The 15,924-nt window shown below is 42.0% G+C and overlaps 1 protein-coding gene across 1 annotated transcript in view; it reads left to right on the top strand.

The window, feature by feature from the left end:
• Positions 1 to 12,333: 12,333 nt before the first annotated feature.
• Positions 12,334 to 15,924, top strand: part of SPACA1 (sperm acrosome associated 1) — a 20,709-nt gene continuing 17,118 nt past the window's right edge. The window contains exon 1 of the mRNA XM_026062639.1: positions 12,334 to 12,394. Coding sequence (XP_025918424.1) covers positions 12,334 to 12,394 — 61 coding nt within the window. The remainder of the gene's footprint in view (positions 12,395 to 15,924) is intronic.

Genomic DNA, 15,924 nt, shown 5'->3' with positions numbered 1-15,924 from the left:
GGAGTTATAAGAGATTCCTGGCAGCTGCTTGCAAGGAATTAAAGTTTTAGCTTTGCACTATCCTTTTGGAACCTAATTTGATAAGCAGTTGCCTATAGTCCATTAATTTGAATCCAAGATGCTCTCTGTGTTAGACTAGTGCTACAGAAACAACTAGTTTCCATTCCAAAATGTGTTTTATCACATATTCGTGCTGCCTCCTTTGCATATGTGTTTGATTCAAGGCAATAGCAGCATGGTATTTAAGCACCAATTACATTTTTCTGATCCACACAATAAAACAGTGAGAGAAAGACTGAATGACCTTAAACCTTGGTAGTATCAGAAAAAAGCCAGAGTTAGACATTCAGTGGAAGGATTTTTAGGGATTTCTTTCTGGATGTTTTTGATTTCTTGGCAGCAACGGCTTTTAATATTGTGCCTAATACTCAGATTCTGTGGATGTTCAAATCTGGAGCTAAATTTTCTGTGTTTCAGATGTCTTTATCTCTAATGGATCTAAATGATATGAAAATTCAAACACCTTCTCTCTTTGCTTAAAGTCAGGGCTAGGCAGAATAATTATATTTGTCACTAATGGATCTATATTATGGTAGCAGCCGGTGATACTACTCTTTGATGGCAGTTTCTTTCAGATTTGGGGCTGTATGGTAGAAACACAGATGCAGAGGCAGTCATATGATTTGGGGCTGTACAGTAGAAACACAGATGCAGAGGCATCTGTGATATGATTTACAGGATAACCTGCTGTTTGATGAGGCTGTAACTGGTCCAGGATTTGGAAGTTTCTTTGGTGGCAGGTTTTGTTGCTGTTATTACTGTTACTGTCTTGTGGCAAAGAGTTAATGAAGAGAAATGGCATGAATGTGAAAGCAAGCAAGTGAAAAGAAGAGGAGAGGAAAATTATCATCTAGCCAACTAAGGACAGCAGGCTTTTTTTTTTTTTTTTTTTTTAATACTAAGCAGAGGTGCATATTAGTACTTCTGTGTATTTGGGGATTTTCCCCAAACCTAAAAAGGAAAAGGGCAGGCACAAGGGAAGGCATGGTCAGTGTCATACCTTGCTAGTGTAAATAGAAATGGTGAAGCTAAGAAATTAAAGATCCTGAAAGTTGAGGTGAGAAATTTTGACTGAACCATGGGATGCACTTGAAGAGCAATGTGTTGTGATCAGGGATAAGTCAGAAAGATGAGCACAATAGCTACATTTTAGATGAACTCCAAGAAGCTAAAATTGCAATAATGAAAAGTGATGAGTAAGAAAATATCAATGACAAAAGGAGTTTCTGGACAAGTATTTTAGGTACGGAAGTGCCATAATTGAGAGATGATGTAGGAGGACTAAGTGAAAAAACACTTGTCTCTGAAGATGGAGAAAGACAGAAAGAAGGCAGAGCTTCATGTAGAGGAAAACCAAGATTTGGTTTTAGTCATYCTGAGTTTAAGATTGTAGCTATGCAGTAAAGTCAGAAAGAAAATTAGAGGYGTGACTTTCACCAGAGGTCTTGCAAAATGCACCTGAAATTTCTCAGCCCAAAGTAACTGAAGAGTTGCAAGGCTTGAGACCGTAGAAGAGATGGCCCAGAAGGTCAGGTCCTTGTCCGGCTCTTCTTGGAAGCTTCCAGAAGTATGAAGGAACCACAATGAGGTGAAGGAAAGCAGAAAATCAGTAAAGAACTGTGTTACAAAACCCAAACAAGAACAAAATGGTAGAGAGGTTTGAAAAGCAAGGGGGCAGAAAATGTAGTGCACATCCTGAGACATTGTATTGGTCCACATCTAGCTAGTAACAAAGTTTGTGTTTTCATCATATTTATAGAGACACTGCAGCTCAAAAATTCTTATTTTATTCTCAGTTAAAGACCAAGATGTGCCTATATAAGATGCATAACGGCTCTGTCTGCCTGGRATTTTAGACTTGAGAGCCCATAATAAAAAAGAAAACACATTAAATTTTCTAAGCAGCCAGAATGCTCTTCATTTTTTTCCTGTAGTTTAAATTTAAATTTATGTTTCTAAATGTACATATTCAAAAACTTCTTCTGAAACCTGTTTAGAATTTGGATGTCTCTTTTTATCACATTTCACTTAATTGCAACTACTTCTGGAATTAAGGCATCACCCCTACAGCTACTCGATGTCAAAGGACAAAAAAAAATAAATTGCTTGAGAGAAAGCTGAAGCCACATTTCTATTCTGCTTTTGAGCTGCTGACATTTTCTAGATAACACCAAGAGATGTCAGAATACTGGCTGTTAAAACAGTCTATGTTTGGAGCCTATTAAGCTGAATTCTGAGAGAGTGAAGGAAAATGTGAAGACTTCTGGAGGGACTGACATATACCATCACTTGCTTTATTTCAATTTTAGAGGGAAAAAAAGATTTTCCTACTTTTCTGCCCAAGAGTTCCTCTCTAAATGTGTCAGGTCCCTGAGAAGCTGCAATTTCACTGTTTTAATTCCTCTGTGTATTCTAAAGCCCCTCTGTACAGCTCCTGTCCTTCTGATGAAGAAGGATTGAGAGGAACTTCCATCAGATCCTGTTATTCTTCTATAACTGTCAGAAATCACTGTTGACCTGTCTTCCTCTTTGACACACATCATTCTACCTCATTATTGCTCCCACATTATGTTGCTCAAGGGATCCAGATTACTTCTTCTTGTTATAAAGCTGTAGTGCACTGAGGTCATTAGAGTTACATCAGGGTAAATTCCTCTGGAAGGAGGAGGGAGGCTCTGAGAAGGTCACCTGAATGCCCATGTAAAGCAAGAAGAACACTTTCAGTCTTGCTTCCTAAGCACCCTTCTCATCTTCCCACGCAGTGTTAAATTTAGGGGGGAAATTGGTTTCCTGTAGGCTGAATTATTCCTGGAGCTCTTTGGCATGCAATGGCAGTCTGACAGAACACCCCTCCAGAGACCTCCCTCAGCCCCTTGCTCCAGCCCGCACAGGAAGGGATGTCTCGACAGAGACCTTCCCCTGTCCACTGCACAGGGCACTGAGCCTGAAGGGGTGCTAAGAAAAAACCTGAAGGAGCGAAGAAACCACGACTGTGTATAGCTATTGCTTCCAGCGCCACGGTGGCTCTCTGCCAAGCTAGCATATCCTGTTCCTCCATGCTCACAGCTTGAGTAGGTTGCATAGGGTTGGGCAGAGCTGAGCCTGGTCTGATAGGCCCAGATGGACTACTTCCAGACCTAGCTGCCATGTCTCCGCCAGCCAGCTAACCTTCATCTTAGGTCAATAGACAGCTGGTGGCATTTAATCAGAGGCAACATTCACATATACTTTCCACACCGATGAGCCTTGTGAACTTTGCTGTTGTTGGATAATGCAGACCTCTCATCCTGCAGTTGCTCCCAGAGCCTTTTGTGTCCATCAGTTTATAGATTGTCCTAAATATTGCTTCTGAATTTAAAGACTAATTGGATGCATTTAAAGGCATTTGAACATCCCTCACATTTGAACAAGAAATATTACAGAACAGCCTTTCATCCCACAGAGCAGTTGGCCAGTGGTTTTCTGCTGAAGCTCCCACCTCAGCCTACACTCCCCTTCAAGTCTGCCTGTTCCAGCAGTCAGTGCTGTAGTCATTTCCTCTCAGCCCTGCCTTCACTAAACCTGCACTCAGGCTTTGGCTGTGCAATGCTTTTGAACCACTAAAGAGAAAACTCATACCTCCACCATTTCTTGGCATGGACCCCCACACACGGCTCCAACTTCTCCAGGCTAGGCAGGCTGTTCCCCTTCCTGTCTGCTCTTGTGGCAGAAGCCTTCTTTAACAGTACTGACATCGCCGCATCGAGGGCAGCTAGGATGTGAAGCAGCCTGAGTAAGGCTGCTACAGGACAGCGTAGACTCCTTTGCCAGCTACTAGAAACTTAAAGGAAGTGATACATGTGTGCAGAGTCCTATCAGGCAATGCAAATCCTAGCCTGGAGCGCTGAATCTGAGCAGAAAAGTCCAAGAAGCTGACATCCTTTGTATATGCCTGTGTTACTACCATGTGAAGTAACTTGCAGCTAGTTTCACTGAATTTAGCTTTCTAGCGATTGTCTTTTCAGGAGCTAATTTAGCGTGTCCTCATTTTAGATCTTTTTGTTATGAGTTGTAGTGATGAAAGATGCAAGTGGGTGGATAGCTGCTGCTAACTTGAACACCATGGTGGGATTACTGTGCATCAGGTACACGGAGCATGACATGGACATTGTCTTCACCAGCATTTCACCCTAATTCAGCCCCTGGGAAGATCTGAGTGCATAATAAATGACTCAAGACTTACTGTACTGGTTCTAGTACCCTCATTATCTAAGTCAAGATCTCACAAACGTGTTCCCTCACAGTGAAAACACAAGAGGCTCAGTGCATTTTAACCTAAGCAGTAAAGTTTGACTCTATCTCAGACCCAATGATTGTTAATTTGTATCTGTGAGCTAGTCAGAARAAATAACAGGCTTCACTCTCCTCTCAAACTGGAGTCAAGCAGGAGTTGGCCCACTAAACTTCATTCACCTAAGAGGCAAAAATTCTAAAGCGAATGAAAAATCAGGCACACTGAATTTATCCTTTTAACTCTTCTTTTAGTTTGAAGGAAAAAATGCCTTGAAAATACCAAGAGATATTCTAGAGGAGATAGGAGAAAATTACGTAAACATCCTGATTGGTTTTAAAGGCCCTCCAGAAGTAAAAAGTATTGTTCAGAAAACAGCAATGATATTCCAGAGGACAAAAGAATGCAATAAACCCCTAAATTACCCTCAATAATGCATTCAAGGACATAACTACATTATTTTGCTCAGTCTATTCTTTCTTTCTAATTAGATTAATAAATATATACATGAGGAACCATTAGTATTTTGTGTATATGTGGGAGCTGATTTTATTCAACATTTTGAAAATCCTTAAGCCTCCTGTTTATTTTGATTATCATTTTGCAAAGAGAACACAGGCACCCAGAGCTCAGAAAAACATCAGAGAGTCCAGCTTTCCTCACAGCTATTTTTTCTCTTTAATCCTTGGGGACTTGATTGAATTTTTCTGTTTATTATTATTTTATATTTCTTCTTCACATTCCATTTATTTATTTTGATTTATAAATTATACCACCATCCCTAGGGCAACTGTCCTCTGTGAATCATTCTTCTTGCATTTGTGACATTTGTGCAAACCTTGGGTCTGTGTTAYGCATTTGAGCCCTCAGTCACAAACTACTTTAGGCCACTGTATTGTTTAATTTTTTCCTCACTTGACTAAGTAGCCTGAAACCAACTGCACAATATTCTATTTGACATTAAACCTCACATATACTTTATAGTTCGTAAGTTCTCTGGGGCAATAGTTGTCTTTTAAAATTACGTATAGTGTGGTCAGCATAATGGGGCCTCAGGCCTTAAGATGGCCCCCTTAGGCACTGCCACAATAAGCCATACATTTCTAACAGCAGAGGAGATGAACCACCAAAAAGAAGTGCTGAATTCTTTGTCCCTTCATAGCTTTGCATCCCCACTGGAACACCAGCCACAGCTCAACATGAGCTCAATACAGGGGTAAACAATGACACTTAAGGGCTTGTGGAGGTCAAATGAGATGATCCAATGGGCCCTTCCAGCCTTTGATCTGTGAATCTATGAATACAGATAACACCAATTAAAAAGCAGCTCTGAAAACATTTCCACAGGCATTGCTACAGGGAGACTGTGAGGTTATTGCTGGAAGACTTCTTTATGAGCGAGGCTGTGGAACAAATCTACTTTCAATGAACAGGTACACAGCCTTGGGGAAGAAAACAGTTGCTGGGCGGGGGAAAAGAAAGGGGATGTCTCTAGAAAAGCCATCTTAAGTAAGCTGGAGGTATGTAGACTTATATTGTTGAGCCCAAAGCATTGCCACAGATAAATGAATCTAATTTTCCATGTATAATTTTTAGGAGTGAGCAGCCAGGGCAGAAACTGGGATAGATGAATTTTGAATTCTTCACTGACTGGCTATTGATACTTCTTTAAATTCCCACTGGAGTCACTTTTGGAGTCACTTATCTTTCTGATGATCCTGGGTTCACACTATAACACAAAACAAGCAGCAGCTAAAAAAAAATTATTTGCAAAGCAAGACAATGACTAGGAATCCAAGACTGTACAGCAACAAAAAGCTTGTTGGGTGAAGCAGATAATATGCAACTCCTATCAGACACCCAGCAAGTTCTTGAGACAGTGCTGAACACTCCTGGGCTGAGCCCAGAAAGGGACTCCCAGAGGAGAAGAGCTGGGAGTCAGTACATATATTACTGTCTGGCTGTCCTGTTAACTTTATGTCCTCATTATACCTTCACCCTCCTTTGCCAAATGGCAGTGGACTACTTATGGACATGGAAAAAGGAGCTTCCTTTTTCAATTAGCCTAGCTACTTAAACAGCAGGCGTCAGCAGTAATTGGCAACAATAGCAAAAAACAAACTTTAAGCAACCAAATCTCACCCTCCCACCAAATCCCTTCCCAAACACGTATCATTTTGCAAGCAGATAATATTACTGGTAATGAAGCAACACAGCAAATACAGTTCAGTACTCTGYAAACACGAATGCACTCAAACCAGCATATGAGCTTTTGGATGAAATACTTTGAAAAAGAGCTTCTTCAGAGGCTTCTTGATGATTSAGTACTGTGCAATGAGAAATCATGAGTTTGCAGAAATCACTTTACAATGCAAAAGCACTGAAAATCATCATTATGGTTTTCCAAAACAAACTATTTGCAGGCTGTACTTAGGGTCAGAGAAGCAGAAGGAAAGGCTAGAAATGGTGGGCTGCTAGCTGGTGGGCTTTGGCTTTGATTCAGCTCCTAGAATGACCCAGCAACAATTCTTCTTCACTTGCCATGCTCTGGATTATTTTGGCACATAAATATTCCTAGTTCTCTGGCATGATTTCATGAGGAATTGCTTGATCTTTGCCTGCACATTTCTGGAAGGTCTGGCTTATTTCTCCTGCCACAGTATGACACCTTCCCGACTTTTCTCCGTCAGTGCTGGTGTTGCCATTGCTCTGAGGAATCAAGCGAGATTTATGTCTGGATAACCTCAAGCTGCCTCAAGCAGCAGAGAGAGAGTCCATAGCACTCTCAAGGGTGATACAAGTCAGCTCCAGATATCTCAGAAGCCCAGGCAAGATTGAATTTTGCTACAAAAGAGCAGCAGCAGAGCCAGGGGAGAGTCCTGGAGAGTCAGGCTTTCCGCCTCTGCTGTGTCAGGGGAGTGAAGGGAAGAGGGCTGATGACAACTGTTGTGGGGAAACCCCTAGCTCTTTGCTACTGCCATCAAAGGCCATGGCCCCGCATGTCCTGCTTCCTCCAGGAACGCCACCAGCCTGGCTCTCCAGGGCGCTCTCACTGCCACAGGTGGCTATGGGAGCCTGAACCCGCTCTGGGTCCACCAGCAGTCTGTTGCCACAGGCAACTGCCTATTTTGCCTATACCTAGAGCTGGCCCTGAGCAATACACAAAGCAGGATTGTTATGATGAGATTAGCACTCTTTATTACACTATCCCTGCTCTTATCACCAACCCCAGCTCTCACAAATTCAAGATAAGGAAATTTCCCTCACATGCTCACCATCATCTTGAACAGCATTTTAGAGAGAAGCTGCGAATGTCACTGTACTCACATTTATAAGGGAAAATTTAGGGAGTTGTTGCCATTCATGTCTTCAGGTCTTCTGAACCTTGCAGTATCCCAGTTCTGGTCTGGTTGCTTATCAGTTATCCCAGCTTGGGTAGCTTGAGGGTATCCTCTTTGCACTAGGCTCATGTCAATATGGGACCAAGGCATCATAATCCCCTCAATTGCAGCCCATAATCTTTTCCATTTGTTGAAATAAAAATCATTTTCCCTCTAATCATTCTAAACCAGCCAGGAATAGCCTGTTTCTTAGGCCAGCTTTAACCTGTCCACCATTTCACTTCTAGCAGCCAGGATAGAGAGCTGCATCTGGTAAGCACACCCAGTGGCTTGGAGGAAGGTAAAAATCTCTTGAACTGTGCTCTAAGTCTCATGGAAAGCCAAAGCAAGGACTTACTCTCTAAAAACTCAGGCACATAACCAAGTTGCTGCCATTTAACAAGTTACCAAGCATCAACTGAGCAGCTCAACTGCAGGCACAGCTGCATTGCACTACTCTGACCTCACTATGGATCACCACAGTGAAATAGCGAGGAGTCCAAATTAGAAATGGCAAGCCTTCGTTGCATATATTTTGCATTTAGGTTCTTAACTCCTTATTGAAATACGTTGTTGAGTCTGGGAAACACCTCACTGAATATAGCCCAGATCCTCAAAGATAATGCTTTTTAACTGGAGTTAGGCACCTAATTCCTTTGAAAATCTAGGTTTTAGATACAATACTACATAGTTCTGCATATGCTACAATACTTACATAACTCTAAAAGTATAAGCCTCAAACCAGGTTCCGCAGAAAGATTTTTATGTAATGTGAAATGCTATTGTATTAAACAATAAATATGGGCCTAAATTCACCTGACAGTGACCTTTTTCATAATAGAAAATCATCAAAATAAGCAAAGCACAATGCAAATGCAGATGATTTGGTTACAGTAGATTTGATCAAATAAAACAGACAATCTAATTAACCAGTGATTAGATTAAGTAGAAGTCTCTGTATTGAGTGATGGATAATTAACYGGAATTGTATTTACTTATTTTTATTGTACTGCAGAACAAGGCACATCTTTGCCTTTCTTTCCTTTCACTGCAGTCTTTTAATTAAACAAAATTATTCTGAATGTTTTACACAGACTCTAGGCCTCTAAGTAAACATGGTAAGTTAGAAAGACAAAGACAGCCCTATACTGAGATTTAGTTTTAGATCAATACTCTTTGGATAAATCTTACCCAGCTGAACAGTTACAACACCGGATTTTCAGAACTGCTTGGCATTTATAACTTCAGCTGACTGGAATGGGAGCTGCAGGTGCTCAGCCCTTCAGAGAACCATGCCCTTATTGTTCAAACTCAATTTATGCTTGGGAACAAACAAACAAACATATTCRAGGCAACTCCTAATTTCTGCACCTGAGTCAATCAAGATTTATGTTTATCAAGACAAATTCATATAAGGGAATGGCACAGAGCTGATCAGCATCTAAAACAGAAATAAATCTTACATTTTAAAATCCTTATCAGAAAAGGATGTGGTGACTTGTGAGCGTAGGCCATCAAAGAGACAGTCCTGTGATTTAACTCTCTCCTTTTAGGAGCTATTCTGGAAAATTGGTTTGGCCCCCCATTATTACATGGAAAACTCTATACTATTGGAAAAGCCCTCTTAATAACACAGCGTGTCAAATGTCAGATGTCATTTTAATTTTTTAAAATATTTTATTAATTGCATATTTACCAGAGGCTCTATAATATCCTACAAATACTTTGTCATATCAAACAATCAGTATATTCACCGTATGCATGGGTTGTGTATTCACACATTCCTCTGTTCAGAATACATAACAGTTAATTGGATGAAATATCTGCCGGCATTGTTTCTCCCCTAGCTGTGGGACTACTGTCAGTCTGTCTGTCTAGACACTTTTACTTTTCTCATTACCATGGTATCTCAGTGCATCCAGACCCATGGATATCTGAGGAGGAGTTAATAAGCATTAGCTCTTGCTAGGTCCCTTCAGAAGATGCTTCTGTCAAACTGCAGGGGACAGCAGATGAAAACAGCATGAATCCTGAACGCAATGAGCTGTCTGAAGAGGAAACCTAGCAGGACAGTGTGGAAGCTCTGGCACCTATTTAGCAATGTCTTGCTATCTGCCTCTGGCCAGGTGGCAGGGCATTCTTATGTTGGCTTATAAGCAGGCATCTTTCTCGCTTTTGTGCAAGGATGAGCAAAGCTAGAGTTACTGTGAGCTCTGTGCTGGCGAGGCTGCCAAGGAACACCATGTGGAGGCAGGTGGGTTCTGGATGAGACAGTGGGTAAACAGAAAGCCTGAAGCGCTAGYGGTAGCCTCGAGGGCATTCGCTTAAGGTACAGAAGGACAAACAGCAACCGATTACTGGTAAGAACTAGAAAGTAAGACCTCACTACAGCAATTAGCTTCTTGAACTGCTCTAAGGTATCAGCTAGGCTTTCAACAGAAGGACCTGGCTGACCAGGTGATATGCCACTATGCATGCCTGGAGCTGCCGTATTTTAAGGCTATATTTTTGATCCTGAAATAATAGTCCATTAACTTACCCATTTGCCTATAAAACACGGCATCTCCTTTATGGTGCAGACCTTATTTTCACTGGTGCTGAGTGCAAGACAGAAACAGTTAAAGCTGCATCTGCTCAGCACTATTGTTCTCAGGGCTCTGGTTTGGTTCCATTGATGTTAATGGGGAAACTTCTACCGTCTTTCACATGAGCAGGTTTTTAACTAATTGGACTGGTACTTAGTCCCCATTTACATCTGTACAATCACTCTGACAAGAAAGGGGAGCAAAATGTGGTCTCTGGTTTGTAAAAACATGTAGCAGGCTATTTTAGTAGTCATTCAGTTCTCAGTCTTTCTCTTCACATGGAGTCATTGTGCCTTTAACCCTTCTTACTAAAGTCTGTTCAGAGTAATAGAAAAATGGATGGGACTGTATGAGAAAGTCTAAGAATATATGTGAATCTGCTGATATTTCTGGCAAAAAATCCTTAAGAAGTGTTGTTGCTGAGAAGGATGAGTTTCAGGAAGGCATATATAACTCCCCCAAAATACAAACAGAACCAGATCAAAAATGTTTACATTTGTTTCTGCAGCTATTGTCTGTAATTAACAGAATTAAGTATGCTGCTGTCCATGGGCAGAATCTCAGCTGAATTCCTCCGTCCTTCTCTTCCCAAAGCCAATAAGACAAAGAATTATGTATAAGCTGCAGGACTTCAGAGTGTTTCTCAGGGTCCGGCAGCCTAGMTGCATCCTGACTCTATCTCATGGCAAAACCTAGGAATCTTTCTTCTCCTCCTCCCCTACTCCTTCCTCGCCTTGTCTCCATTTCTGGAAGGGCCAGATGTTCAGATGTAGGCAATGGAGCCTTGCTGCCAACAAAAAAGAAGGAGTTGTAGAAAATAAATCTACCCCAGTGGGGGTGGAAGCAAGAATGGGGAGAATAAACAGGTGTGGAACACCAGATCTTCTGAGAAATGTCAGATAAGAGGAAAAGAAGAAGTGGCACCTAGTTTTTTCTACTCAGTTGTGATGTATGCATGCAGACACCAGTCTTGTAATTGTGGAGGAACTATAATGAATCTCTCAGAGTTCTGTCTATGGTGCTGATTACCACTGTTCCCGCAGAAGCCACTCGTATTTGTGAGTTGGAGATGTTTTCAGCAGGCAATGAAATATTAGTCACTATTTTAAAAATGTACTGTGTAACTGCAGAGGATAGCATGTTCCTGTTCCAATTAGAAGCGAATAACTGTAATACCTGAAGGAGCTTTGTGCAGCATCTGTAGGTGAATACTGATCTTTGTAAAGGAAGCTATGCATAGAAAAATGCACAATATGCTTGCGCAGGGTAGGACTTAGATGTAAACCACTGAAGTAAAAGAATTGGTATTCTATGGAGAAATCTAAGCAGTGCTTGAGATGTTTTTCCTAAACAGATGCAAAATATATTGCTAGCAAATAGTGCTTTCCTTAATTGTTTGTATATCAATGCAGCAAGCAGAACACTTTCCACCTGAGAAAAACTTGGCTTGAGGTCTTAATGCTAAATTCACAGAAATATTTAGACACTGCAATGCTTCACCTTCATCCAGCACCTGTCTTAGCACATTAAACATGCCTGAGGCTAATCTTCAACACTGAGGTCAACCGGCATAAAAAGGCCCACACTCACTCTTAAAACTCCTAAACAGCATGGCCATAAGCAAACAGTTTACTGGGAATGAGATCATTCCCAACAGACATCTAAACTAGCTCATTGCAAATGCTGAGATGTGYCCTAACTGCTAGGCCTATACCATCACATTTAGTTTCTTTCCTCTCCCAAGCCAAATGTTTTTTAAAAATTATTTAATGCTAAGGAGAAGAGAATCAACAAGAGGGAATGAGAACTTCTTTCCCTCTGCACCCTGCCCCTCATGACAACCTTTTCCTGGTGCTTAAGACATTCTCCAAGCTGGTAAAAAAGATCTGTTCAAGTCACATCTAGCAGAGAAGGACGTCAGACTGAAGTTTCACACCCTCTGTGCAAGTATCCTAACTACAGAGGTATTATATTAGATGATCTGGTGGCACTCCCCCATGTGTTCTGAGTTTCTGTCCTATTATATCCCATAGGCAAGATGGTGGGGGTAACAGTTCAGTCTATGACTCAGCTAAGGCTCAAGCCGACTAGCTGTAAGCGTGAGTTAGGAGCTCACCTTGTCTGTACTGTCAGAGCTGATGTGATCTGGCTGTACTTAAAAGGTAAAATTGTAGGCAGCAAGTGAACTTCAGTAACAGAAAAGAAGGGGCTTACTGTCTCTATTCAACATGTACACAGTCTTTTGGCATATGTAGCTAGACAGCAGGTGGGCAGGTCTTCTGAGAATCTACATGTTGAAGGTGGTTGCTGAAAGTGGCAGGGCAGTTTCTAAATCCAGGCTTTTGTAGATTCAGCCATTATTTATGGGAGGCTCCCCTCTGGCTCCCCTCCTAGAATTAGTAATCAGCTTGAGCTTCAGCTAAGACACTACATCAGCTACCTACAGAAAACGTCCAGGAACCAAGGAACAAACTTTAAGTCAAATGAGAAAATCCCACTGATTTGTGAATGGAACTAGATCTGGACCTTCAGTAAGAAATGCAACTAGTTCTGCAGCTTCAGTTCGTTCCCGCATTTGGCGAGGTGTTGATAGGGCTTCAGAGGCCCTGCTCAGGGCTTTGATTAAGCAAATGCAACTCTTCTCTCTTGACAGAACTGCATTTGCCCATCCAACGTGATTCTGACCAAGATTTATGTACACCATGGATAAATTGCTTTCTTCACAGAATTGCACAGTGCTAGAAGATCTTTGAATTAACTTATTTTACAGAGGGAAATAGAAATATATTTGGGGTATGACTGCAGGCTTGCAAACAACAAAAATACCTGAAAACCCTCTGCTCTGCTATTGATCCAAAAGAGTGCTGGAAACATTACTATGGCAACAATTCTTACCCAGTGGAAGAAGCATGCCATTATCTGTGCATAGGAATAAAAGAAGAGGAGGCATTTTTCAGTGCTGTTGCCCACCTCCCCTTGACCACTACAGGTGTGGTGACCTTAGGACATGAGCTCCTGCTGCAGGGAGTTTCAATGAGATATTTCTTAGAGAATTATTCACTGGCTCATGCACAGAGAATAAAGAAATTCTGTTGACCATAAGAGTTGTCACAGAAAACAACACTGCATGGAACTCCTATTTTCCAAAAGTACCAGACATCTTCCTTACATCTTTAACAAGCTAGATTATCATTGTGAATAAAAGAGACAAGGTTACTCTTGCTCACTCTAAGTGTTGTATATCATTTGGTTGCATGCCATTTGAACCTTTCACCAGCACAGTTATTAACTCAGAAAATTATAGTGCATCTATTCTGGCCATGTTCTTTAAGAGAATGAATTGATGTTAAAGTACAAATTGTTTTTGGCATTGTGGTAATGGCATTATTTGGTCTATTAACTAGCAACCAGACTAATAAAGTCAGCACAAAACAATGTTGCATTATATGGCTAAATTGAAAGTCCACATCCCACACAGCCTGAAGGCAGACTAGAGAGCTAATCCTACTCCAGGTGTTTGTAACACTTCAGGTCTATCTGCTGTTCCTAGCTGCATCCCTCACTCCCAGCTTCACATATGGGTAATTCTAAGGAGTACTGTGACTCTGCCCACTGCTCTGACTCCAGGGATGGGAGTGATACTGGCTACAAGTCCAGGCAGACTGTTCTTCCTGTAAATGGCTGAGGAAAATGATTGTGTGGGAGATGATGCCAAGAGAGGAGAGAAAAGGAGCAGCCTGGAAGAAAGCTTCCAAACACACACTCCCACTGCAGAAACACTTTATGGCTGTCCTGAGGCTGGGGAGATGAACAGGCAGCTGCAAGCTCTTTCCAAGCTGTGTGTTTGCCAGGCTTTTCTCTGGGCAGCCTGTGGCACAGCCAGCTGTGAGAGCAACAGAAGTAGGTGTAACAGCTCTGCCTACTTGGGAGTTCTCTGCTGCTCCACAGAGCCACTTCACAGCATGAGTCAAGCGGGAGACAAAAGACAGGATCTTGCCCACTGCAGTTGCTAATGTTATCCCATTTTTTTAGAACAGAAAAATAAGAAAGGTTAGAAGAAAAAAGAGATAACCTGGAGAGAAGGTAGAAGGCAGAATGATGGAGAAACAGATGGAGACTCAATACATACAAAGTACATGGAAGGAATGTGACAGACACCAGAAATAAGTGAGAAACATTATTATAATTACAATGCTGAGAAAATACACAAAATGTCATACAGCTATTTACTAGGTCCCTGCCTAAAAAAAGCTGAGTTCCTGCTTATTCTGTGGAGATGGTAAAAATCTCTCTCTTCCAGAGCAGTATTCTCTCCCGCTCTTCCTGGAAACTATCCATCTTTGCTTTATACTAGTTGTCTCCTGTATCCCATCAGAGGCAGTCATATTTTAGTGGCACAACATATACATCTATGTGTGTGAATGCATAGGTACATATTACATGTGCACACACATATGTATGAAAGTGCATTGAAAATATCTTGATGAAAGAAAAACTAAAATATAAACTTGGACTTAACCTATTTGGTCAGCTTTTTCCTCCTTGAGAGGGCTGTTTTTCTTCAATATTGACTTTTTTCCAGTGTTAGATGACTTTGGGTCCTGAAGACATAGAAATAGGATATATTATTAAGGACATCATTATTACTTTGACAATATCAACTTTGACAGCTTCATGAACTTGATTGAATAAGCAATGATTCATTACCCATCAAATAGTATTCTCCCACTTCTCCAACTTCCTCTTCCTCTGCCTCCAATGGTGCGACATCTGAGAGCCTCTCAAGTATTTTATAAAAGCAAAAATCCCTCTCTTATGTGTAGGATAAACAGCTTGATCAGTTGGAGGAATTTTCTTCCATGTTTGCTTTTGCACATGTGAGAGCAGGTGCCTTGGGAAGAAATTATCAAGGAAAGGCTAAGTCAAAGAGATAAGATACACAGGTAGCCTCCAATGCAGTGAAGCCTCTGCTCATTTTCAACTCCTATAAAAGCRAATTTCATGCAGCCCAGGCCCAATTCCTGTGCTCACAAGCAACCCCCTGTCGGCTGAGTTTCTTTATTCTGGGGAAACGCGATTGCTGATGGAAGTCATGCTTACTAAGAAACAAGCTCTTTTCCAGATAGCTTGAGACATCCCTGCGGAGGCTTTCTGAACATCAAAGCAGAGACTATAAAATGGACCCTAGGTAAAACGTGGGAGCGCCGCTCGCAAAGGCTGGTCTTGGGGCTGCGCCCGTTCGCAGCCCGCTCCTAGGCCAGCCGCTGCGTTCTGCCCCTGCCGACCAGGCTTCCCTCCGTCACCACTGCGGCCACTGCGGAATTGCCAGTTTCCCACCCGGAGCATGCTGGAGCATCGGGGGCTGAAAGTTACTGCGGACACCAGGAGATAATGTTTTAGGAAACAGGAGCCCACCGCAAAGTTCTGACCCCAAATCTGCCTCTTTGGGGAAGAGCTGGAAGCTCCAGCTGCAAACGCGAGGGCTGTTACTCAGGGCCGTCTCCAGGAGGCAACCAGCCCCCCGGCCGCTACAAAAGCCTGCGGCCCGCGTCGTGAGGAAACGGGCCCCCGGCACCAACGCGGCGTGTCCGTCACGACCGGCGGCCGGGCCGGGGGAGGCCGCACGGGG

This window comes from Apteryx rowi, unplaced genomic scaffold (assembly GCF_003343035.1).
Source record: "Apteryx rowi isolate R43461 unplaced genomic scaffold, aptRow1 scaffold_191, whole genome shotgun sequence".
In the NCBI taxonomy this organism is placed as follows: domain Eukaryota; kingdom Metazoa; phylum Chordata; class Aves; order Apterygiformes; family Apterygidae; genus Apteryx; species Apteryx rowi.
Note: the sequence above shows the minus strand (reverse complement) of the source record. Positions and strands in the feature narration are given on the sequence as shown.